This window comes from Topomyia yanbarensis, chromosome 1 (assembly GCF_030247195.1).
Source record: "Topomyia yanbarensis strain Yona2022 chromosome 1, ASM3024719v1, whole genome shotgun sequence".
Classification (NCBI taxonomy): domain Eukaryota; kingdom Metazoa; phylum Arthropoda; class Insecta; order Diptera; family Culicidae; genus Topomyia; species Topomyia yanbarensis.
Genome location: NC_080670.1, coordinates 65,121,875 through 65,147,532, shown reverse-complemented (window position 1 = coordinate 65,147,532; position 25,658 = coordinate 65,121,875). Strand labels below are relative to the sequence as shown.

The window sequence follows — 25,658 nt, the reverse complement described above, 5'->3', positions numbered from 1 at the left end:
AAGGTTTTTGGAGTTTCTTGACCCCACCGTTTCAAAAATAGTTTTGAAACCCTACATGCACTAGAAAAAAGTTGGGCATGAAAGGGTTAAATTAGTTTTAATTTTATATTAGTTTCAAATTCAAAATCTTTTCAAACCCATTTTAACCACAAATACCGTTTTTTATTAAATGAAGTGTTTAGGTATTACGTATTGTACATTCTTCATTTTAAAATCGAAATTTCGAACCCATTCGGAATTTTTTTTTTTCCGAATGGGTTCCTGGTCTGGTAAGATTGTCGTTTTGGTCCATTCAACAGTTAAAAGATAAATTCGAGAGCAGAAAAGTTGATATTTTATATCATACTATTTCTGCTATCACAGGGAGCAAATTGAATATTCATTGAAATATTTTGTAGATAACATAATTCTACCTGAACAGCTTTCACAAAGTTGGCAACCGATTGTGGTTCATGTGTGTAGATGATAGATGTGGGTCAACCGTTCGTGATACATTCTCTTCAGCATCTTAAGCACAAGGTTTTCTATGGTGTGCCTTCTAGTTGTAGTACTTTCACGGAATCTGTCATTCGTAGGTGCATAGCGTGGTTTTTCGATGTTTATTTCGTTATACAGTGAAGACACTAGGTCTAGGAAGGACATTTTCTCTAGAATCAAGGAAATACAACAGCACTTAGGTTGCGCATATAAACACGTATGATGACATTTACCCGTTTGACTCAGTTTTCAATTTAAGACAAACAAATATAAGTACAATATAAGCCCAGTATCACATCAAAACTAGGTCAATAAAGTCGTTTCACTTTGCAAGCCGAAGTAATTGATACCCTTACCGATGCGACAGAATTGTTTTTGGAAGGTTAGCTCATTTCTTAAAAGAGAAGCGGGGGATACATTTGGTGAAGAAGGGTATTTTACCCCGTTTTTTTTTAAGAACGAAAAGCTAATTTTTTTTAAACGGTTTTGTACAGGACAAAGAAGTTTTTTATCGTTATATTATTGTTTGATGGACGTTTCTCGTTTGCCAATTCAAAAATCAAAAAGATAAAGATACCAACACCTGCAAAAACTATTACAGGTACCTTAAATGTTGAGTATAAACTAGCCGCAGCGGAGCTCTTCTACTTTCTGAACGATTTGATTTGGGATACGATTCACCTCCAATAGAGTCAGCTTCATCACTAGTTTTTTGCTTTCTAAGCTCAACGTAATCCCTTTAACTGACTGCATAGTACATACTACAGTAGTACAAATTTAATATCCTATTCGCATTCGAAAGAATGTGAACTGGGTGAATGCAACAGTACAGGTAGCTTCTTTGTACCGCTATTCATTCTCAAGGCCGATTTTTATCTTTCGTATTTTTGTTCGATCTACTTTGCAAGTTCAAACCTACGTCAGGTAGCAAGCACTTATATTCAATTTCACTAATACTTTTGCAATACCAACGACAGTTTTAAGGCGATCCAAAGAAAATCTGTTTTTGCGGGTAAAATGTTTGGTATTTGTGACGCTTGCGATATCTGTTTGTTTCCAAATCCTCAACCCAAACTCATAACGCATCCAAAACACAAAACGATAATCAAAATAGATTGTACAAATAGGGTACTCTTTCCAATTGTAGCTCTTAATATGTGGTAAAACTTTTTCAATGAGGTGTTTCTCATAATGGCAAAGGATTTGTTGCATCGAAAATCTTGATATCTTGAAATAACGAATGAACAGAAACTACTCGGTCTTGAGAAAATAGATATACACAAATATAGTTGTCATCAGTATTACTTTTATTAGAATGTATATGAATTATAGAATGGACCATATAAAGCCAGTTGTTTTGAAAATACACACCAAAGTACTCATAGGTCCGCTATTGACAAACATACCCTCGGATGCTCATTCAAGCATGTGGAAGTGGAACTACACACGATCGTTGCCATGGCAGATAAACAAGGTTGGCATACTTTTAGTTGTAAAGGCTGACGCTTTCGTTAAGCGTGTGTAAGAATAAACCACTTGGAAGTATGCATGGGAAACAAATGTGCTCAACTTTGCTACGATTTATCCATATAAAACCATTATTGAACTCTGAAGAAGAATATCAGTCGATTTATTAGATATTAACGATTCACACTAAGCAAAAAAGTTGATAGAAAAACTAACAAAGTTAGTTGAATGGCCCTGTTGAAAAAGTAGCCATAGTTATGAATTATGAATATCAGTGAATTGGATTGAAGAGTAGGACAAATTCAAACATTACCAGGAGTTTGGGGTTCTTACAAAACTGTTTCGAAGAAATATTTGAAAAAGTTGGATGAGACCTCCATATTTTTAAACCAAAGTTCATATAAAATTTAAGAAAAATCTCTCGAGGAAAATGCATATCTTTGACCATCGATTTTTCATAACGAACTGGACTGGGGAGCAGAATAAATCTAAACGCTACCAGAGGTTTGGCATTCCTATTAAACAATACTGAAGGAATTAAAAAAATAGAATGGAGATTTACAATTTAAAACCAGTTTGCATGAATTTTAAATAAAAATCTTTCAGGTGAACAAGTACATTTCTGTGATGATCGAATTTTCTTAACCAACTATAACTTGGGAATAGTTCAATGTAAAAATGTTGTGTTACGTCACACGGACAAAAGTACCACCAACTTTGCAATCAATTTGACCCTGCTATCTTAAAATCGAAAGGACTAAAGGTCGAAAGAAACAAAGGGCGAAATGGACAAAAGCTCGAAAGGAACAAAACGTCGAAAGGGATAAATTGTCCAAAGGGACAAAATGTCGAAAAGATACAATATTGAAAGTAGAGGTGTGCACCACGCCGCCGCCGTCGCGCCGCGCCGCGATTGCATGTAAAAATAGTAAGCACATCGGCGTGACGCCGGCGAGCCGCCGATTTTTACCTGAAATCGGCGGCGCGGCGCACACCTCAAATTGAAAGGCATTAAACGTAAGCGACAATAAGACTTTTTCACGCGGTTTCTTATTCCATCGCAGTTTTTCATAACATAGATTTTTGATTGGAAGCATAACTGAAGGCAAACAACCAAGACAATCAATTACAGTTTTCTACTGTCTATTGTTGTTCAATTGCAATTGATTTATAGCCATGTGTTATTTTTAGCTTAGTTCTTTATTGTCTTGTGTTTAAATGGAGTAGACTATTTACTTTTATTCTTGCTACTATTGACTGTGTGTTGTTCTGTTTTCGTAGTAATTTGGGCCCTTTGAATTAGATCTGCGATATTTGGATATTTGCTTTATTTAGAAGATGCTTACGTGCTGAGCTCACGCCTACACGCGAGTCTAAGTCTATTGATGACACGATGAGGATTGGGTACTATCAGCGATTCTAGGCGTGAAAATACTACCGTAAAAATTAACAGTCGATCGAAGATCAGTTCCAATACGACTTTAATCTGATTGTATCGATGACCACTGGTTAGGCACTAAAGATTCACCGTGTCTGCAATTTTTAATCGAATTTTACATCAATTTTTCCGGCTATTATTAGAAACGATGAATAATTTTAACTGAATTTGTTTGTTTCAAACGAGGTGTTCCTGTGTTAATATTGACTGCTCCTACAGCTATCCTTAACAGCTGGCCAGGGAGAAAAACTTGTTGGAACCTCCCCAGCGACTGTGATGACGAATAGCCGAATGTTTTACACCCACAAAAATATTCCGTAAGACACCGCAGTACCAGCTTCACTTTGATTAACCTGTTAGCTATGACAGAGAGCAGTTCGGCTTATCCTCCACAGCGAGAGTGGCCGGTGCTTTTGGATTTTTTATTGATAGCTGGGGAAGTGAAATTCCACACCAATATAAATCGACAAAACGGTACACAAACGCGAAAAATTTGTAGCTTAACTAGAAAAACTTACCAAAATAAAGCTGTAAACGATAAATGGGAGTCAATTTTGGTAATTGATACCACGACGAGTTATTAAAAGAATGAAAAAGTTTATACTTGTCATATTTAAACTTAGGTAGGTATAGTGCTTCTATGAAAGCCAATCCCAGATTAGTAAAAATCTCCGGGTGAAAACCTCACCAATCTACGTATAATTCTCTTGGAGAGGTTTACTTTAAACAAATAACTTTTGTTTTGCAAACACATTGAAGTAGTACTTCAGTAAAACTTAGGAATGCTGAACACCAGAGTTAGAAATAATCGAAGCTCTATTTTGGAGGCTAAAAATGAACCTGATGCGACTCACGGTGAATAGAAAAAAATATTCATTCAAATATCCATGTTATTCATTCAGTTGAATATCGAACAATATATTTATTTCACTAATTATCAAGGAAAATGTTTTCAAATGCCGGTAAAGCATATGAAACAACAATCACCAGCGCTTACATTGTGTCAGGGCCTACTTTGTTGTGTTTGATTCGTTGCTGCATGGTCGTTTCGTGTAATAATCGAAGACGAATGAAAATCTGCATGGATGAATGGGCGGTTTGTTCGTTTGACGTTTTCAGCTACGTCACTGAATATTGAAAATGAATGTGGATGAATATGATCAATTTTCATTCAATGAATTTGAATATTTTTAACTCTGCTGAACACATTTACATTTATTTACTCTGAGCCATTAGAAGCAAAATAACATCAAAATAGAAAAAAACAACCCGTGAATTATCAAACGATTATTGTTTAACATTCTTTTAAATATCTTAATAGATATGTAAACCAGCAAAGTAATGTAATCTATATAATTTAGTTATATAATTTACGTTTAGAATTAAACCATGTTATTTCCAAGGGGAAAGCTGGAATGTTGTGACTAACTGCAATGAGTGGAAGATCGACTGAAAACTGGAGATAAGAGATGTATGGGTGAGGTATGGGACATAATAGGAGTGTCGTGACGGTACTTGGACTGGTGATTCAAGGTTATTAATATGCAAAGTAATCACAAATCCACCAACCAGATCGTAGCTCCTAACAATTGTCTCCTTTGTGTCAATATTTGTGAGTGATATACGCAGAAATTTTCAAAATTTATCGAGAAAAACCTAACCACTTTTCGTCACAAATTTATACTTTTCCCCCAAAAATGTTGATCTTTCACAGTTGTACATTATAAGATTTCAAAAAAAGAACTCGAATGGTTCAAAAAACTAATGCATACTTAACATATGTATAAATTAGAATATATCTCAAAATGAATTTTATCGTTTAAATGTTGCTTTTTATTGGGCACTTTTTAAAAATAGTCAATATATTCAACATATTTTTATAGTAAAGAAAAGTTAACAGTCGAAATGTTTATTTAAATCAAAAACTGTAAAGCTAATTTAAATTTTCGTTATTGAGCGCGAACTCACTATAGTTACGATAGAGTATAAAAACATTCTACCAAATGTTTGTGTTTCACTGCCCAAGCCACGCGCTACCAGTGAACGGAAAGAAGAACAATGCAAAGTTTTTTTGGCTCCATTTTCCTTTCGCCGTCTTTCAAAGCAGGATAGTGAAAATGCTACAAACTAATCGAGATCTGAGAGTGGCGAATAGCACACAAATATCAAAATAATTCCGATGAGTATTCCTGAGAAAATTCCTTTCTAGCGAGCTAAGCAGTATTTTAATCCACTCTCTCACAGAATGTTGAAATGGTTCAATGTAAAATAACCCTGAACGTCTTCGCATTACTAACTTGCGTGATCCTACACAAAGCATTGGATCTTTGTTTTATCGTCTGCTTTCCCGGAAGCGAAAACATTGCCAAACCCACCCTCAAAGATGCGCTTGAAGGGAACTCGTGCTTAATGGGTCACTCGTCTTCTCATAAATCGTTTGTTTTGTTTTCTGCGGTCGATGATGAATGTGGTTTTTCTTTTCGTTAGTACAATAATTTCGATGTGATGCAGTCTTGCAACCTAGATTTCCACCGAATCTGCTAATTGAAAGTGTTCTTTTTTCATCGCTCATTTCAGACAACAGCTGCGTACGGGGTGTTGTTTCAGCTTTGTGCTTCGAATACGAACAGAATGTCAATAAGCGGCCACGGTGGCTGGCCAGTGGCCCTGCTACTCCTACCTAGACGTAGAATACGATGACTTTTGCTGCCGATTCGCAACAACAAATAATGTAAATGTTTGCACTGGTCTTCATTTCGCCGTCAAGTGTCAAGCCTATTGAAAATGTTTGCCTAAAGATTTCTTGTTTGTATCGAATGAGTTTTGAACCTGGCTTGCGGATGGGTAGAGGAACTTCTCACACCTATATACATAGATAAGCGCAACTTTACGTGCAACAGACTAGCAAATAGCCAGTATATGTGTATCAGGGTCATCTTGCTCAAAAACACATAAATGTATTGTTTACGGCAGTTGGTGCATTTTTCCGCAACTGAACAGAAAGAGGATCACTCTGGTTCGCTCAGCTTACTGAAATTATCTTCTTCGCTCCAATGAGTGGAACGGCTATGTTTTTGTAATCAGTTTGACGTTAACTGGGGTGAATGGGTTTATACGTTTATACGAGTCCATGGGTTATCATTGGCGTGATTTCACTTGGTTCTTATAGATTTACATGTTCACAGTTGAAGGCTATAATAAGACTATGAGCTATAATAACTTATGACTATACATAACGCATGCAAGAGTATTAATTTTTACTAGCGCACTGCACTGCACTGGAAGAATCCGCTATTGGCGGCTGCGATGGTTTGAAAAGTGCTTATTGAATGGGGGTGTTGAATGGTTAAAAAGCTATAATCAATTATTTTCGAAAATTTGTTTTTAATTTGTCGATATATCCGCACATATACTATATTGATTGATACATTTACTGCCCATATATGCATAAGAGTCCCATATTGAAAAACAGCAAGCCAAGAAAAACGCTGTTCAAGATTTACATTTTCGTTGAGCGTTATGGATGGGACAACCACGTTTTTGTATTTTTTTCTATATTTTCTAAACAAACCTGATAATCTTATTCGTGCACTGTGATTCCATGGTGATACAGAAAACAACCCAATAGATAACTGATTTTTGTTAAAAATCCATATGGGACTCTTGTGCTTTTATGGGCTGTTATGCATAAGCCAGTTATTCAAGGTAACTATGTTTTCACAGGGCACGGCCTCATCAATGGAGCTTATCTGTAATATATTGCATTACGAAGTATTGATTTTTCGAATGATTGGGATTAGATCGAATACAACTTCTGTTTGAAGTTACTATTGTCATTGAGAGTGGAATTCAAACATTTTAAAACACGATTCGACGTATGCAAAATAAGGGTTTTAGTTTAATTATTTAAGAACTGTATTTTTCGCCGCATCTTTTATCACAACGGATGTTTTTGCCTTTCTCGCATAAGAAAGGCTTTGAAATTTCTACAAAACCCGATTTTCTTGTCGATGCCTGGAGGGTTAAATCTCATATAGCATTCGACTCAGATCGTCGAGATCAACAAATGCGCATTTTGGAAAAATATTTGACTTTACTTTGCAATATAGATGCCTGAAGATAAAAATAATGAAAAAAGGCATGTTGGGTGCATTTTTTGAGCTGTTCATATCTTTGCTGAGTTTTGAATGAAAAATACAGTTCTAATATATCATTTAAAAGCTACGTCAGCTTTGTCGTTATATTACTGAAAGTGCATATATATTGTATTGATATGGAGTAATATGAAAATTAACCATTTAAAAAATGTCCATAAATTAGATCTGGGAAAAATTCTCCCAAAATCCCTCTAAACTCTCGATTAGGTATGCAAGCATAATGTATCTTCTAATATATACCAAAGATATCAGTAGCCTGAAGGAGATGGGCATAGCGTAGTTGGTAAATCTATTTCCTTGTACGCAGCTCACCTGTGTTCGATTCCCAAACCCGCACATAGCGTAAGAAATTCTTCCAAAAGAGATTTCTCTAACCCCCAAAAAGAGGCGAATGACCCAAAGATTGAAAGCTCTTCAATCCAAAATATGCCGATCCTGTTAATAATGCGAATGCTCAGCAAACAATACCTGCCATGATTTAGCCAATGAACAACACAAATATGATAAATGGTAGAAAAACAATTAGACAAATTATCCATCTACCAGAGCAAACGAGAAACCCATAATACCCCCATGCTTATGGTCTAGATTCACCCCCACTATATTGTATTTTGATAGTGATTGTGATGGGATCAACCCATGAAAAAGCCATCACCATGGTCCTGTAGATCCCGTGTAAAAACAAATTTTGATGTATTTATGGGTTATTGAGACCATTTTATGGCGTTTTGATGATTGTCAAATTTGAAACAGACCATATTCATGGCCTTTTTAAGGGGTTGTATGATGTTTGGACCAGTGAGAATTTGTTCGGGTGTGCTTTTCTTTTATAGTGTGTTACGATCCAATTATGTTACCAATGTAATAACTATAAATTATGTAGCAAATCATCCAAAACTAATGTTAATAAATGAGAAAGGCAAAATTACACCACTAGGAGAATTAAAACGGGTTTTTTATCAATCGTATGCCTTTTGTATTTTTAATAACGATTGCAAATTCAAATGGGAATCGGATTTGATCGACCCACATTCGTTAGAAAAGTCAAGCCCTGCAGAATAAGACTGAAGAACCTACTTTAATTTCTTGTTACGCTGATATTCCGACAAGACATGTTGCATGCAAATCATTGTTGTCCAGTAAATATATGCATTTCACAAATTGTTTATCCCAAGCGCATTTAATGTAGAGTAATCTCGGAAAAAGTACTTGAAAATCTATTTTAATGATGAATGAATACAAGAATTTATTAATTCTTCGCTGATTACAGTAGATATAAATTAATAGATACCATACACACTGTTTTAGAACGCCGTTTTCGATGCTCAAAATTAATAGCGTCTAAACCTTTGTTTGCGTTTGTTCGGAGTAGTAATTACGCATCCACAGGAATGCACGGTTCAGCGATTAATTCACCTATAGGTGAAATACAAAGGCCGAAACCACCGGTCGAAACGTCTGGACATTATAAAAAAGTAGTGTTCGATATTATTTATTGACTTTAAAGCCGAATATACCCCTCCATAATAACTTAGATAGAGACTTAATATCTTCAGTAAAGTGTAGCTTTAGTAACCTTGGTTATTGGAAATTGCTGCATACATTGTATAAGGCTTTAATAGTTCTCAAGTGATGGACCATTTTATAAGGAAGACCCACTAAAATTAGTCTTTTTTTGCTAACTTTATTCGCTACTTTTTTGCATTCTTTGTATGTCCTACAAAGTTGTTTATTGTATTCACGGTTACTTATACTTTAACCAACCCGATATAGACCAAAAATGAGCACATACTGAAAGTACCAGTTTTGTACTTTAGTACATCTTACAGTAGAATTGTTTTATTCAAATGGTTCCAAAATGGGGCATTTTTTAATGGCAATTAAAAAGATAAGATAACAATGGAAGGCTGGAACTTGGCGTTGTGTTTCTCTTAACAGCATCCGTATAAGGGGTCATGCATAAATGACGTAGCATTTTGGGGTGTAGGGGAGTATACCGAATTTGTAACGAAGTGTGACGAGGGAGAGGGCAGGGTCATAAGTTGTGCGGCGTCGCATTAAATTTATTTTTTTTTTACGGGCATCAAAACCTATTAATTAGAGGAAACAATTTAATATTTCTATATTACCAAGAGAATATAATTTAAATTCACATAAGTTTCTTTTCACGCGGTTTTTCATGTGGTAAATTTTACGATTTGCGGAATTGCAGGCTCGCAAAAACGAAAGATTTTTTATGCACATTTAACTTGCTACATCAGTTAGCTAATGTTGGTAACTAGTAGACTTAGTTTGGTAGCTGAATTAAACTTTCTCTTCGGATTCAACCAAACAAAATTTAGTCATTTAGATGAACGTATGCTTCCTAGAATCCTTGGCAGCTGCAGGATTGTGAACTTCTATTCATGCTCCATGACATATAAAATTCAAAACAAAACTATCGACACTATATTTGTCATGAATGTCATATGGGCTTATTTTGTATGCAATTTGCTATTATAATGAAAATGTTGATAAAAGTCGTCAAATATTTTGTTAGGACATATATTTAAAAGAATTAAAGAACATATGTAATTTTTTTTTTCATCCTCCGGCTGCGTTGGTCATGGGGGGCTAGAGAAATGCTACGTTATTTACAAGGGGGAGGTTAGAATTTTGTGACCAAATGCTACGAGAAAGAGGGAGAAGTCGAAAGTCGTCGAAAAAAGCTACGTCATTTGTGTACGGCCCCTAATTGAATGCGCAACTAGCAGTACAACCAATAGTAATTTTACCTCCTTAGTTACATTGCGTTGTTTGAGGATGAAGAATTTCTTTTTTTTTTTTTTCAATTTGTTTATTTGATAAGGCACGTATGCGTTAGCTTAAAGGTGCCATTTTTTCATTGTTTTACATTTTGAATTTCTTAAAACTAGGGGGATACACATTTCAATATTATTTTGTTTTATATAATAAAACTAAAAAAAAAAACTACAGCTAACTTATACATATAAAAGAGGGTATAATATAATATTCGTAAGATTTGGGGGACGGGTCATTTGTGTGTTCTTTGTATAGTAATTCACTTTATGATTTTTAGAAGGGAGATTGTAGAAAAAATAATTATTAACTAAGCGGAACATTTTACAAGCTTATTAACTAGAGATAACTAGAAAGAGTGGTTCAAGATTAAGGGGAATTAATTAGGACTATTTTAAAGTAGTGGTACTGTTGCGCATTTCTTAACGAGATTAAATATTGTTCAACTAAAACTAGATGATAGGGGGGCACATAAATTTTGGGAAGATATTCAAGGGGAGAAGGGGGTGAAGTCATACATCTGTGTATCAGAGACATGGGAGGGTGGGTGGACAAGGCTGAAGGGGGGGGGGGGGGGTGAGATATAAACTTTCAGTTTCCGGCATCAGGAATTAACGGCCAGGATTACAGATTCGAATGGATTGATCAACTAACACTAGAAGATAGGGGGGCACATAAGTTTTGGGAAGATATTCAAGGGGAGAAGGGGGTGAAGACATACATCTGTGTATCAGAGACATGGGAGAGAGGGTGGACAAGACTGAACGGGGGGGGGGATATAAACTTCAGTTTCCGGCATCAGGAATCAACGGCCAGGATTACAGATTCGAACGGATGTATCAAGTATTGGGACGCCGGGCGGTTTTCCTCGAGCCGGCAGGGGTTCCTCCAGACGATTTCGTAGTACGGCTCAGATACGGATCGGGAACACACCGCGCTGCGCGTGTGATGTTGTACTGTAGATCTCGTGTTGTTGGTTCATTCGACAGATGTTTTGTCTCGTCTTGGAGTCGTATCAAACCATCGTTGGGGTACGGTAGGCGGAAGAGGGCACTTCTGGGAATGATAAGAGAAAAGATAGGGGCATTTAAATTTGGATATTGATGGTTTTGAGGAACGTGTATATAAGGGACATGTAGAGAATATCGCGGCTTGCTAGTACATCTCGAACCGGGACATTGGGTGATCTTCCTCGGGCCCGAAGGGAATCGAATAGTTGAGATCTGGCAGAACAGTACTCGGCGCATGCCCAGACAACATGTTCGATTTCGTGATAACCGTTGCCACAAGCGCAGATACCGCTATCCACGAGCCCAATACGCCGGAGATGTGCGTCCAGCGTGTAGTGATTGGACATGAGCCGAGACATCACGCGAATGAAATCCCGACCCACATCCATCCCTCTGAACCAAGGTTTCGTCGATACCTTAGGGATTATCGAATGTAGCCACCTTCCCAGTTCACCATTGCTCCATGATGTTTGCCAACTTTCGAGGGTTCTCTGATGAGTAATACTGAAAAATTCGCTGAAGCTAATTGGTCTTTCATATATATCACCTTGCAAAGCGCCCGCCTTAGCTAAAGAGTCCGCTTCTTCATTACCTGGAATGGAGCAATGCGAGGGAACCCAAACTAAGGTAATCTTGTACGATCTTGCAGACAAAGCACGCAGGCGCTCCCAGATTTTCCCCAGAAAATATGGAATGTGCTTTCTAGGTTTCATTGAACGGAGAGCCTCGATTGAGCTGAGGCTATCCGAGACAATAAAGTAATGATCGGTGGGCAAAGTATCAATGATCCCAAGGGTATACTGAATAGCAGCAAGTTCTGCGACGTAAACTGAAGCAGGATCATTGAGTTTGAATGAGGCGGTGAGGTTTTGATTGAATATACCGAAGCCAGTGGAGCCGTCGAGGCTTGACCCGTCGGTGTAAAACATCTTGTTGCAGTCGACTTCTCGAAATTTACTATGAAAGATGCTTGGGATCACTTGCGGACGTATGTGATCCGGGATTCCACGAATCTCGTCTTTCATGGATGTGTCGAAGAATACAGTTGAATCAGAAGCATGAAAGAGATTGACACGGTTGGGATAGTATGAAGAAGGATTGATATTTTGTGCCATGTAATCGAAGTACAAGGACATAAATCGGGTTTGAGAATTGAGCTCGATAAGCCTATCGAAATTTGCAATTACTAACGGGTTCAAGATATCGCATCGGATGAGCAATCGATAGGAGAGTTCCCAAAATCGATTTTTCAGCGGAAGGACGCCCGCCAGCACTTCTAAACTCATCGTATGTGTCGAGTGCATACAACCCAAAGCAATACGCAAACAACAATATTGGATTCGCTCTAGTTTGATGAAATGTATGTTCGCAGCGGAGCGGAAACAGAAACTCCCGTACTCCATCATCGACAATATTGTTGTTTGGTACAGCCTGATCAGGTCTCCTGGGTGGGCACCCCACCATGTTCCGGTTATTGTACGGAGAAAGTTGATCCTTTGCTGGCACTTCTGTTTCAGATACCTAATGTGACATCCCCAGGTTCCTTTAGAGTCGAACCAGACCCCGAGATATTTGAAAGTTGAAACCTGAGCAATAGTTTGACCCATTAATTGAAGCTGTAGTTGCGCTGGTTCACGCTTCCTTGAAAATACGACTAGCTCAGTTTTCTCCGTGGAGAACTCGATACCTAGCTGGAGGGCCCAAGCAGACAAATTGTCCAAGGTATCTTGCATTGGTCCTTGCAGATCGACGGCTTTGGGACCTGTAATAGAGACCACACCGTCATCTGCAAGCTGCCTTAGCGTGCAGGAATTGACAAGACATTCGTCAATGTCATTCACGTAAAAGTTATAGAGAAGGGGGCTTAGACATGAGCCCTGGGGAAGACCCATGTAGCTAATTCGTGATGTCGATAAATCACCATGCGAAAAATGCATATGTTTTTCAGACAACAGGTTTAGCAAAAAGTTGTTTAGAGTCGGTGAAAGACCATGCTGGTGCAGCTTCTCAGAAAGAATTTTGATAGAAACTGAATCAAAAGCCCCCTTTATATCTAGGAAAACTGATGCCATCTGCTCTTTGCTAGCATAAGCCATTTGAATTTCTGTTGAGAGCAACGCAAGACAATCGTTCGTCCCTTTGCCTTTGCGGAAACCAAATTGTGTATCTGACAGTAAGCCATTTGCTTCAACCCAATTATCGAGGCGAAACAAGATCATTTTCTCGAACAACTTTCGGATACAGGACAGCATCGCAATCGGTCGATACGAGTTGTGGTCGGAGGCTGGTTTTCCTGGTTTTTGAATGGCGATGACCTTCACTTGCCTCCAGTCATGAGGGACAATATTACCCTCAAGAAACTTATTAAATAAATTCAATAAGCGTCTCTTGGCAGAGTCTGGCAGATTCTTTAACAAGTTAAATTTGATTCTGTCTGGCCCTGGGGCTTTATTGTTACATGATAAGAGAGCAAGTGAGAACTCCACCATCGAAAACGGTGTTTCGTTCGCGTTATTGTGAGGGGACGCGGCGCGGTAGATCTTCTGTGCCGGGGCGGAATCCGGGCAAACCTTCTTGGCAAAATCGAATATCCAACGGTTTGAATATTCCACGCTCTCATTGGTACTGTTTCGGTTTCGTAAGCGCCGGGCCGTACTCCAAAGAGTGCTCATCGATGTTTCTCTCGTTAGTCCGTCGACGAACCGGCGCCAGTAGCTACGTTTTTTGGCTTTTATCAAACTCTTCATGCGCGTTTCCGCCATCGCGTACTGTCGGTAGCTAGCTGGCAGCCCGTCGTCCCGGAAGGTCTTATACGCAGCGGCCTTCTCCGCGTACACGTCTGAGCACTCTTTGTCCCACCATGGATTGGGAGGACGCCCGCGTGAATTCGCGTCTGGTACGCGTTTAGTCTGAGCTTGAATCGCGGTATCGAGAATCAAGCCAGCCAGGAACCCGTACTCTTCCTCCGGAGGAAGCTCTTGTGTCGATTCTACTTTTTCGGATATCGCGGACGCGTAGCTCTTCCAATCAATATTTCGTGTGAGGTCATACGAAACATTGATTGTATTCGGTGGCCCTGAACCGTTAGCAATATTAATTACGATTGGCAGATGGTCGCTGCCGTGGGGATCAGAGACTACCTTCCACATGCAATCTAACCGCAGCGATGTCGAGCAGAGGGACAGATCTAAGGCGCTCGGTCGCGCTGGAGGGACAGGAATCCGTGTCATTTCACCCGTATTCAAAATAGTCATATTGAAGTTGTCGCAAAGCTCATGGAGTAGGGTAGATCGATTATCGTCATGAAGGCAACCCCATGCCGTGCCGTGGGAGTTAAAGTCACCTAAAACTAGCCTCGGTGCGGGGAGGAGTTCCGCAATATCGCAAAGCCGTCGGTGGCTAACTGAGGCTCTAGGGGGGATGTAGGTGGAAGCAATGCAAAGTTCTTTGCCTTTAATTCTGGTTTGGCAAGCGACAACTTCAATGCCTGGTGTCGAGGGGAGGTCGATCCGATTGAAAGAATAGCACTTTTTGATCCCCAAAAGTACTCCTCCGTAAGAGTCTTCTCGATCCAAGCGAATAATATTAAAATCGTGGAAGTGTAGGGTTATTTCTGAAGTGAGCCATGTCTCGCATAGGGCAAATGCATCGCATTTCAAATTATTTAGTAAGATTTTAAACGAATCGATTTTCGGGATAATGCTTCTGCAATTCCACTGTAGAACAGTGATTAAATCCTTGACCTCGTTCGATGAATTAGCCATCGAAGGATACAATCGCTGAAAGGAGGGGCCATTTCGCAGTGAACTGCATTAAGAATGTTTTTACTGCGGGGAGAAAGCTTATCAAGATACTTTTAAGGGGGTCAGAAATGTTTAACGCTGTAAGAATACGGTCCACAATGTCAGAGAAATTTATTAAGCCAGCACTGTTTTCTTTCTCTGGCTGTGATATGAGAACACTTGGGGTTTTTGATGTTCCTGGAAGTGCTGGGAACTCCTTTTCTGAGCTCAGGTTACTGAGACCGGGAGCGACTTGCTTCGGTTTTGCACCAGTACTTCCTTGAGTAGTTATTTTAGGGGGACCATGAAGAGACACCTTCTGGCCTTTACGACGAAGCTTGGAAGAGGAAATGTTCTTCCTTTTTCTACTACTTCTAGGCACAGCAGAAGATGTTCCCTCCTGGGGTTCATCACAGTCGCCTTCGTCAGTAGACAAGTTGGTAAAGATGTTTGTAGAGACAGGTGGCGTAGCTATCTTAAGCATTTCTGCAAAAGATCGCTTAGAGCGTCCCTGAAGGGAACGCTTAAGATTTTCCTCGCGCTGTTTGTACGCGGGACATGAAGGGAGATCATGTGGGTTTCCCCCACAGTAGAGGCACTTTTCGACATCTCTACCACAGGAATCATCCGCATGATTCCCACCGCATTTCCCACAGCGGGCTTTATTGCTACAATGGGAGGCTGTGTGTCCCAATTGTTTGCAATTAGTACAGTTCATGACCCGCGGCACAAAGAGGCGAACAGGTAGACGAACCTTGTCAAAAAGGAGGTAATTAGGCAGGGCAGAGCCGGCGAAGGTCACCCGATAAGAGTCTGAGTTGACGTATGTTTTCTTCCCGTCAGCTGCGACTGATGCTGAATGCGAACGTTTGCATTCCAGTATCTTCACTGGCTTAAGCATGGGGTCTTTGAAACAGCCAGTCCCATATTTTAGCAGGTCCTCGCAATTCAGACTCGAATCGGAAACGACCCCACTGACTTCAACCCTGCTAGCTGGAATATACACCCTGTACTCCCTCGTAAAGGGCTCGTATCCAGCAATATCGTTTGCCTGAGTTGAACTGTTAACCACCACCCGAAGCTTATCAGGCCGAATTTTCGATATTTCTGTCACGGCCGAATACCGGTCTGTCAGAACGCGAGAAATCTGCAACAGATTCAAACACTTTTTTTCTTTGGTCCGGAAGAAGATCACAAATGGCCCGGTGGCCGAGCTCGGATATACTTTGAGCCGGGGAGCCGATTTTATTTCGACGTCCATCTCACCTTGAGATGAACCGCCGTCAGGGGAAGTCATTTTTGCACGGGCCTATTGCCCAGTGCACGTTATTAAGACAACCAAGAAGGGGAAACGAAAACTAATACTTAGCTTGTGTATGTAACGGTATCCAGACGGCTTACTAGAAGAACACTGTTTCACTTCACTGACCGGCTAACGGTACTCAGAAACAGAAACACAAAAGAAGGGAAAAAATACTGAAACCTCAACTAGGCGCAGAGTGTGTAAATAACCTTGAACGCAGATTAACACTATTTGTCGCTATAGAGTGTACGGACCGATGACAAAAGACTTCTATCTCGACTGAGTGCTCGATAACGAATGGATGAAGAATTTCTTGTCCAAGAAGGAGGAATAATAGAGTAGGGCAGATGTACCGTACATTCACCATTCGAACTCCCTTGTCCAGACCAGGGTTGTTAACGTTGAATTCAACTTTACCGCCGATGACGATGAATTTAGCGCCATTATCGGCGTTGATTTTCACGTTAATTTCATCGTCATCGTCAACGCACTTCGTTGAATTCAACATTAGCGTTATCGGAAATTTTTGCGTTTAATTCTGTTGAAAGTATTTTTTTTTTCGCCAGAGAATATTTTTTAAATTGTATATTTTTTCACATGGGGTATAAATTTATACAGTAAAGACTCGTTTTTATCAGCCCCTTGGTGAATTTTAGGCTGATAAAACGGGGACATAGATAAAATCAGGACATATATTTTTTCTTTCTTTTTAAGAAACCGAAGATCTTAAAATATTCTTCCTTAGTCCCTAGATATAACCTTATAACCTCATAACCTCCTTAGTATTTAGCTTAATAAGGGGGTCTGACAGGGCAAAGTAAAAAAATAATTGTTTGCATATTTCGGATCTCTAAGATAAGAAAAATATGCTCAAGAAAGGATTTACTCGAATTCAACTTGGTTCGTCTGCTAGAGCCCATAAACTACCAACTATCAATTTTCATATGAAGATGATGAAATCCGAGATAGATAAAATCGGAGGCTGATAAAATCGGCTCTTCACTGTGTTTCTATAGGAAGGTATATTTTTAATTTTGTTTAAAGTACAGATGCTGTTGGAACATTCTTAACGTAGGCATAGAATTAATGAAACAAACCCAAATCGCGCGATCTTGGTCGCCAATAGATTTCTCTTTTGTGCAAGTCTTAGCGATTATCGTTTATCCGTAAATTGAGGTTATAAATTAAATATGGGTGAATTGAATACTATGTTTTATTCTATATTTCTTATGTTTTTAACGACATTCAATTAGCAAGGGACTAGAAAGTGAAGTATATTTTTCAATATTAAAAGCCATTGTATTCAAGGGAGAGCAAGGAGTTGAAGGAAAAACGTTTAGAAAAGTGTCCTTGCTCTCCATTGAGTACCATGGCTCTTAATATTGAAAAATGTACTCCACTTTCCAGTCCCTTGCCAATTGAACATCGTTAAAAACATAAAAAAAGGAAAATTTACTCACTCTTAGTCGTTAATAAAAAAGGGAAAAAAATCTTTATTTCGAAACATAAAAACGTTATTCATGGTAAATTTCCCATAATTCAAAAATTCTCACGAAGAGCCTATCTTGGGAAGAGCTGTCAATATGAAGCATCATTTGAATTCCAAAGTTTTGTTCATTTCTAATATAGTTAATTATTAAATTTATTAAATATTTGCCACTACCAAAACTCAAAAATCTGTTTAAATGCGACGAAGTTGCTGCTTCAGGAGTGTACACAAGCTAGATTGATTGCTATTTCAACACCTTTGTATCGTTCTGTGACTATGGCAGACCACATATGTAATGCTTTTTCTTTTCAATTTAATCAGACAGAAGTGACGCTCTGGTGCTGCTATTTTCAGGCAGCAAAACGAATGGCTTAGAGGAGTTTAGGTCTACTTGATAAAATTATTTCGTATTGCAAGCCTCACCCATATTCATTTCGTTACTGATATGGCGTCTTTAATTGGACTTCTTTAGAAATATTTTAGTTGTACTCATGTTTGTATCCTTTTGGTAGGCTGATAGTCCAAGGAAAATCAAATTGCAGCCTTAATATTTTATATCTAACATAAATGTGGCCCGGTGTGTCAGTGCGTTAAGGCGGTTCACTTTTTCGACTTCAATATCAGTAGAGAAATGTTCAAATAAAAATAGGTTTAAGTTGGCGTAGCATTTTAGTCAGTACGAAACATTATTTATTCAAAGACAATATGTAAACATATATAAAAATACATCTACTAGATAGCATAAGCACCATTCTATACCTGCTCAAAACAGAAATCAACGCAAAATTTTCGTTAACGTTAACGTTATATTCATCGAAGTGCGTTGACGATGAACGATGAAACTAACGCAAAAATCAACGCCGTTGAATTCAACGTAAAATTATCGATTCAACGATATCGCGTTGAAACGATAACGTTGAATCCATCGCATTAACGCAATCGCAACCCTGGTCCAGACCTGCAAAGAATTCTTCGTACTTCATGATGAGCTCGACTATGTATAACTGCGTAAATATTGCAACATCTATTATATATACTATCGTATGTCAATAGATGCCAATCTTCATTGATGAATGGGTGAACATTACTAGTTTAGAAATCTATCGTTGGAGTATAAAACTTTTTGATACATGAAATGCGTACAAAATACGGGACCATAATAGTCTTTTTTTAATTGATTGGTTCATACTATCATCAGAATTTATTGGGTTTCTTACTCTTAATTCTATCCATGAAAAAAATTATAACACGTCCTTCCCCGAACGACGCAAAATATCCTAATTTAGTTCAAATGCAGTTTAACGTGTAATCACAGACTAACAGACATAACACTTAAAAACAAAGCTTCGCCCGCTTTAACGGTCATTTTAAATATATTTGTAGTTGGGACTGTGGCCACATTTGAAATTATGGCGTCACTGTCATATGAACAAGCATACGGGGGATAGACCACTAGTGAAAAATTGCTCCCAAACCTGAAGGGTAACCTACCAGTAAATGAGTGTTTGGGACCGTGAATAAAAGGTAGAGCTACTGTTCTGGGAAAATTGTCGGATCGATGTTTTTTTGAGGGAATTCCCTTATAGTGTTATGTCTGTTAGTCTGTGGTGTTTTGGTCATATTTTGTAAATTTGGTGAAATATTGCTGCAATACGCAAAACTGCCCGAAATTTTGATAAATCGGAAGATACTGGGCAATTACGAAACAGCAACTAAAAAATCAGATATTGCCAAAAATGAAACGAACATTCAATGAATGCTGGGAGAGGAGTTGCAGACTACTGTGTAAAACTTTCTGAATCTCACGGAAAGCTGTTTTAAGCAATACACATCATAAACTGAATCTTTTTCTTAATTTGGCTAACGAATTAATTTTTGGCCACGGAATATAGGTGTAAAATTAAACTTATCCTCAAATATACTCGACTTGTCATGCTTTCTTGAATGAATTATAATTAACTATAATTTTACTTGTTGATTGAATCTTACAGTTTCATTCAATGAAAAACCAATGCATTTCTATTTAAGTTTATCCTAATGTAATTGAAAAATATATGACGTTTAAAATCGTATGTATAAAAGTGTACAATTACACGCTTTTTAATGCTTCATTTATGTGCAATGATTTCAACTAAATTTTCAATCAAATTTTCGATTTAACCAATTTATGTTTACTGTCGTACCTATTGGTTTACGTGTCGTAATTTAGTTCTGCAGCTAAAAAATATCTAATATTCTAGAAGTATACATCACACAAACTACCACAATACCGCTGAGTTTGATGCTTTATACTTCGGACTGAACTAGTTGACATAAGAAATGCATGTGCCAAGAGATCATTTGTCTTCCAGATTGATTAATCCACTATTTTCTTTTGAAGTTTTCATGGCGCCAGCAGTACGGACAGCTAGTATGATTGTATGCGCATATCTTCATCACGGGGCTCCTAAAACCCGGGTTTTCTAGCCTAAGCGCAGACTACTGAGTGTCTTCTTCTAATAGCTGATGAAACCCTTGAATCGTTTAAAAAAATGTGTTTTCTTGAAGCCTAATGTGGGTGATATTTACATCTTGAGTGCATTTTTTTCGAGAAATAGAAATGAAAGACGATTTTGTCGAATGGAAATAAATCAACAAGCTCAACAATTCGTCGATCAAATTACTACATGTTTCAAATAAATAAAGAACGTCAAGAGTCCCAGCATTTTGTCCGGGAATATAAACAAGAACTCTGTTATTTACTAAAAACAATTCTGTTCGCCATGATGAGTAGTATTTTCTATACATTTAGTAACAGTCCTCAGTCATCGCGCCATTCGGAGCATTTTAACCAACAAACCAACTTTACGTACAGCTTTAGTTTATTCATGACATACTAAAATCGATTGGCGTCAATCAATAATCTGATCAATGAATCGCAAAATACATTTCGTTATCGCATTTCTTATCAACCAACTAAAGGCGTAGTTTTCGACAAGCCGTGTCTCAAACTCTCACGTCAGAACTTTGAAACCAGTGCACAGGGGCTATAATCTCTATTTCCTCAATCCAAACGAAGCAGGCTCGCTAATTCAGTCCAATTCGAATCAGCAAAATGTTCTCTTGCTGGTGCACAACGACGCATATTTAGGTTGCCAAAAATAGAACACGATGTCAACGACATAAAGCACAAACCGCGGCTGCCCAGCTAGTCGTGTTTCCATTTGCTTGATGAGTTGGCGTTCGCGTCGTATCCGTTTGTTGTTCCCCATATCACCCTCTGTAAAATTTTATATATTTTTGTACTCATTGCCACCATTGCAGCAGGCCAATATGACTATTTCATACAGCAAAGGCTGCCTTTGTAGTCTACATCAGAGTAAACTATCGCTGTTTTATCGATTCGACGACTCTGATCAATATTCATGGTTTGTTGATATTAATGTTTGAGGCCGGTTAACACTTTTTTGTTGATGCAACTGTTTTCATATTGTTGCTAACATTGCGCTTCCTCAGAATTTATATCAAAGAGCGCCAACTATGAAACCAACTTCAGCATGTATATTTCTAAACACTTGCAGGTTCACACTTTTCAATGACAATGATCCATGTTTGAAAATAAACACATAAGAATACAATATATTTGCACAACACATATTTAAAACATGATTCAAACAAACCTGCACTATTTTGACCATCGAATCTCACGTTTCTTTCATTCGAGAACCTGTTTGTCAATTTAGTTGCTAACTGGTACCTTGAGACTACCGGTCGAATATGCGGTTTGCGAAAATAATCCAAACCCGCCATGTTTTGGAATTTGTTCGCGAAAATACGACGCAATACGCGGCTTCTGATATGGCACAAGCGAATGAAAGGAGACAATGCGCGATAGTAAAATGGAAATTTATCTAAAATGTGTTGATGTAGATGTGGCAATCCGGCATACCTACGCCATTCACAAGTGATTGTGAGTCATCGGAAAAATAAGAAATCACTAAAAACTGTGCTTTGTTCGCAGATTGCCTGATCAATTTACTCCTCTGCACTTACCTCCCAGTAAATCCTCGCTCGTTCTAGGTGTCGACGACATTTTGTTTGTTTCACTCGGCAATTTGATGGACTTGAACATTCTTCCGTTCTTTGTCTGGAATGTAAAGCTTCTCCCGGCTCGGTATCAGGAACGAATCCTTTGAGCGCTGGTGCACAAAAGTAAGGAAAAATCAATTCTCCCGCTATGTTATATTTGTAAACAAAGAATCCAAAGGTGTACGTGTCGGCCGTGCCGACTAACCAGTTTTCTCTCTGGGGTACGAATTTCAACAGAAGAGAAACACTGAATAAACAATTCACATACACAGGTGCAGCAGCTTTTCAACGCGCAATAATTTGAAAATAAACGCACACTTTCACGCACAACTGTTTACGTCGATCCAGTTTCTTTTTCATATACTTAGACGCGATTTTTATTTTATCGCAATATTTCCTCACTGCACAGGTTAACGAAACCTTTTGTGTACATTAAATGTATACAGTTTTTCGAGAAACCTTGTGGTAGATGTTTTAGCCTGACGTGGACTCTCACTGAATAAGATGCAATAAAATGGCGCTTGCTATAGTATATTTAAGGAAATAGCAATGAATTTTGGATCAGAATAACAGCTAAATTAGATACAGATTAATTCGTTCGAACTTTTAATACGACCCGCGTCCTCACAGTTCAAATGACGATTTGCAAATGCAAATTTATTCACCGTGCTGCTTTCGATCAACAGCTGCTCACGACACACTGCACATTGGTAAACAAGCAGAAGAAAAACTTACAGTCTGCTCCAGTCACTCCCAGGAATCTAGTTTGCTGATAGGGTTTGGAGCGGTTGGAATATTACACGAACAATAACAACACCGAAAAAATTCTGGTTCACTTCACACACCTTCACTTGTCGTTAGGCACTGTTGGGATGCGCATCACACAAATACACTTTCCACGGTAACGGACCTCAATTTATGCTGTTTACAACCTAAGGTAGCGACTCGCGAAAACACGACTTCACTATATGCCGTTCAGCTTTGTTTTGATGCTTGCTTTTCGTTTGCTCAGTTCTTTGTTTTGACTACGGTTCTTGCGTACGTGACTATCATGAGTTTTCGGTATGTCCACTGTAGCACGAGAAGCGAAAGAAAGATACCTAGCGCAAGCATGTAACAGGCATTTTTGCGATCATGGTGCCACCATTTAGAAAATAATGCAACTAAAATACGACAAACTTTTTACGTTCGTTGTGAAGCTTTGACTAAGCTCACTAATGTCATAAAAGATAATGTAGCATATAGAAGTAGAGAAGCGCTGTTAACATTACCGGCGGCATCTATCTCATGCTGTTCATTATTCTTATATTCAAATTACTTCAAGCTCGCTTAACACAACTCTGACATTAGAAAGCTCTGTTTATAAGGAAAGTAGTTATGGAAAGTAAAATGTTTTTTGTAGTTTTGTATAGTTTCTAAAGACGACAAAAAATACATGGAAATATTGCACTGGACCAAAAGTATGAGCATTTCTGGAAAACAACAAACAAATTAAAAATGTTTAGATTAGTGTAGACTCAATCCCTAATTTGGAGACTTGACTCCTATTTGAAAACATGTTTAAAAGAGCATGTAGGGTAATGAGCCTATTCTTGCCCTGTTTCTATTTTCACCCTACCCGTTTTAAGGTTTTGGTTCAAGCAGCCCCTGCCATATTTGCTGGACGCATCGGCTTAAATGGGTCATTAAGCCATATGCTGTTTTGGATTTTTTTTTTCCTATGCAGCTGACGTTAGAGATACGAAATCGAACTTTTTTCACTATTTTGTACGCAAAATTAGAAATAAAAATGGTTTTAAAAAATTGCATTATCACGACCACACCTTCCATTGAACTACCTTGATCCCTATCCTTTTGCTGGAATTACTGTCAAAAATGCTAACCCACGTGGTTAAATTCAAATTAAAAATTATTCTGAAGTTTTAAGGGATGAACATATGTATTGCTATATTCAGAAAAATGAGCTCTATCGGTTTATGTAATAAAAAAAACATAGCATAAAAAACCTGTTTTAATACACCTAGCGGTGCAATTGTGCCTTTCTCGTTTCTTTAAACTATGACTCCATGATCCATTATGTTCAATATAATTGTAGAAATGTCTATTAAATTCTTAAAACACTTTGCACCTACACACGCTCGCCAGCCACGGACCTGAAGTCCTCGTTACTTCCCTAGCCACGCTCCTGTAAAATCCATTAATCCTATGGCAGTCGAAAGAAAATTAGACTGACGATTTTCAGAGTGATTGCCCTTTCTATATGAGAAAGGCAAATATTTGCCAAAATACAAAAAAATCAATCTTTGTCATTTTTTTTCGAGATTTCATCAAATTTCGACGCTTTATGCATTCTAAAGACATCTGGCATCAAAAATATAAATTCGATTTTTAAATTTTTCTATTCAGTTCCTACTTCTATGGTGCGCACCAAAAAATATGAAGTTATCGTTGATGTAATTGTAAGCATGACAGAATTTAACAAACCGTATTTCACGAAATGACAAAATATAACCGTGCTCCGTTTAATTTTACATGAAACATATACATTACATGCGCAATGACATAAAATTACACTTACTGCCATTCAGACCAAGCGCTATATGTGGAGTAAACTTAAGTGATTTACGAAATTCAACGTCATGAAAAGTTAAAATCAAAGTTTAAGTAAGTCATTTTGGATGCTCGTATATGTCAGGTTCAGGAGACATAAATTTACACGATTTTTTCTAGATGTGTGGCCAATGTCAAAGTGACTTTAGGGTGTCATTATAGTGGTATCAGTTTATATGTGTGGCCGCACTCTAAACCCTCAAAAAGGCAAGCTATAATTGTGACTTCAAGAAGCGTCACTCCTAAGACCCAACGAAATCGTAAGCCTCTTTTTTGTTGTTTTATCAGTGAGAGAATCGAAGCCCCGAAAACATTCGATAACTTGTATTTCAAATTGTATTACAAATTACGATTCATTGAAACTAGAGAAACAGTAACTAGCCGGGCCTTTGAGATCCCTTGCCTTTTGGAGGGTTTAAGTCGTAACTCCGGAAACGGATTCTGATTGACATAAATTCAATAGCAGCCGAAAAAGTTTTCGACATAACATAATCCAGTCATTTCATGCATTTTGGAGATTTTTGGCATCGAAGGTAGGAATTCGATTTCTGAAATTTCATGTGGTCCCCTCAAGAAAAAAAAAGTTCCTGCTTATGTGGGAATTTCATATGTGACCGGAAAGTTTAGTCTATATTTCCGGAACTCTATGGCGATTATATACCTTTCAATTGGAACTAAGTTTCTGAAGATCGTCCCAACCATCCCCGATAAACTGATGTGAGTTTGTTATTTTTTTTTTTATATATATATATATATATATATATATATATATATATATATATATATATATATATATATATATATATATATATATATATATATATATATATATATATATATATATATATATATATATATATATATATATATATATATATATATATATATATATATATATATATATATATATATATATATATATATATATATATATATGTGTATATATGTTAATTTTAGCGCAATTTTTACCTTTTTGCCTTCATCAAGCTATCATTTTGAATCAGCATTTTCTTTGTGATCGCATATCACAACCCGGAACACCAGAACCGTAAGTCGGA

The 25,658-nt window shown here is 37.9% G+C and overlaps 1 protein-coding gene across 4 annotated transcripts in view; it reads right to left on the bottom strand.

The window, feature by feature from the left end:
• Nucleotides 1-22,987, bottom strand: part of LOC131677838 (BCL2/adenovirus E1B 19 kDa protein-interacting protein 3) — a 46,806-nt gene extending 23,819 nt beyond the window's left edge. The window contains exons 1-2 of one of the 4 annotated variants that reach the window (XM_058957901.1): nucleotides 22,726-22,987; nucleotides 21,955-22,100 (exon numbers count right to left, since the gene is read on the bottom strand). In XM_058957901.1, coding sequence (XP_058813884.1) covers nucleotides 21,955-22,033 — 79 coding nt within the window. In that variant the 5' untranslated portion in view covers nucleotides 22,034-22,100; nucleotides 22,726-22,987. Of the gene's footprint in view, nucleotides 1-21,581; nucleotides 21,762-21,954 lie in introns of those variants that run through there. The other 3 variants (XM_058957902.1, XM_058957900.1, XM_058957899.1) reach the window with 3 other exon arrangements.
• Nucleotides 22,988-25,658: the final 2,671 nt, after the last annotated feature.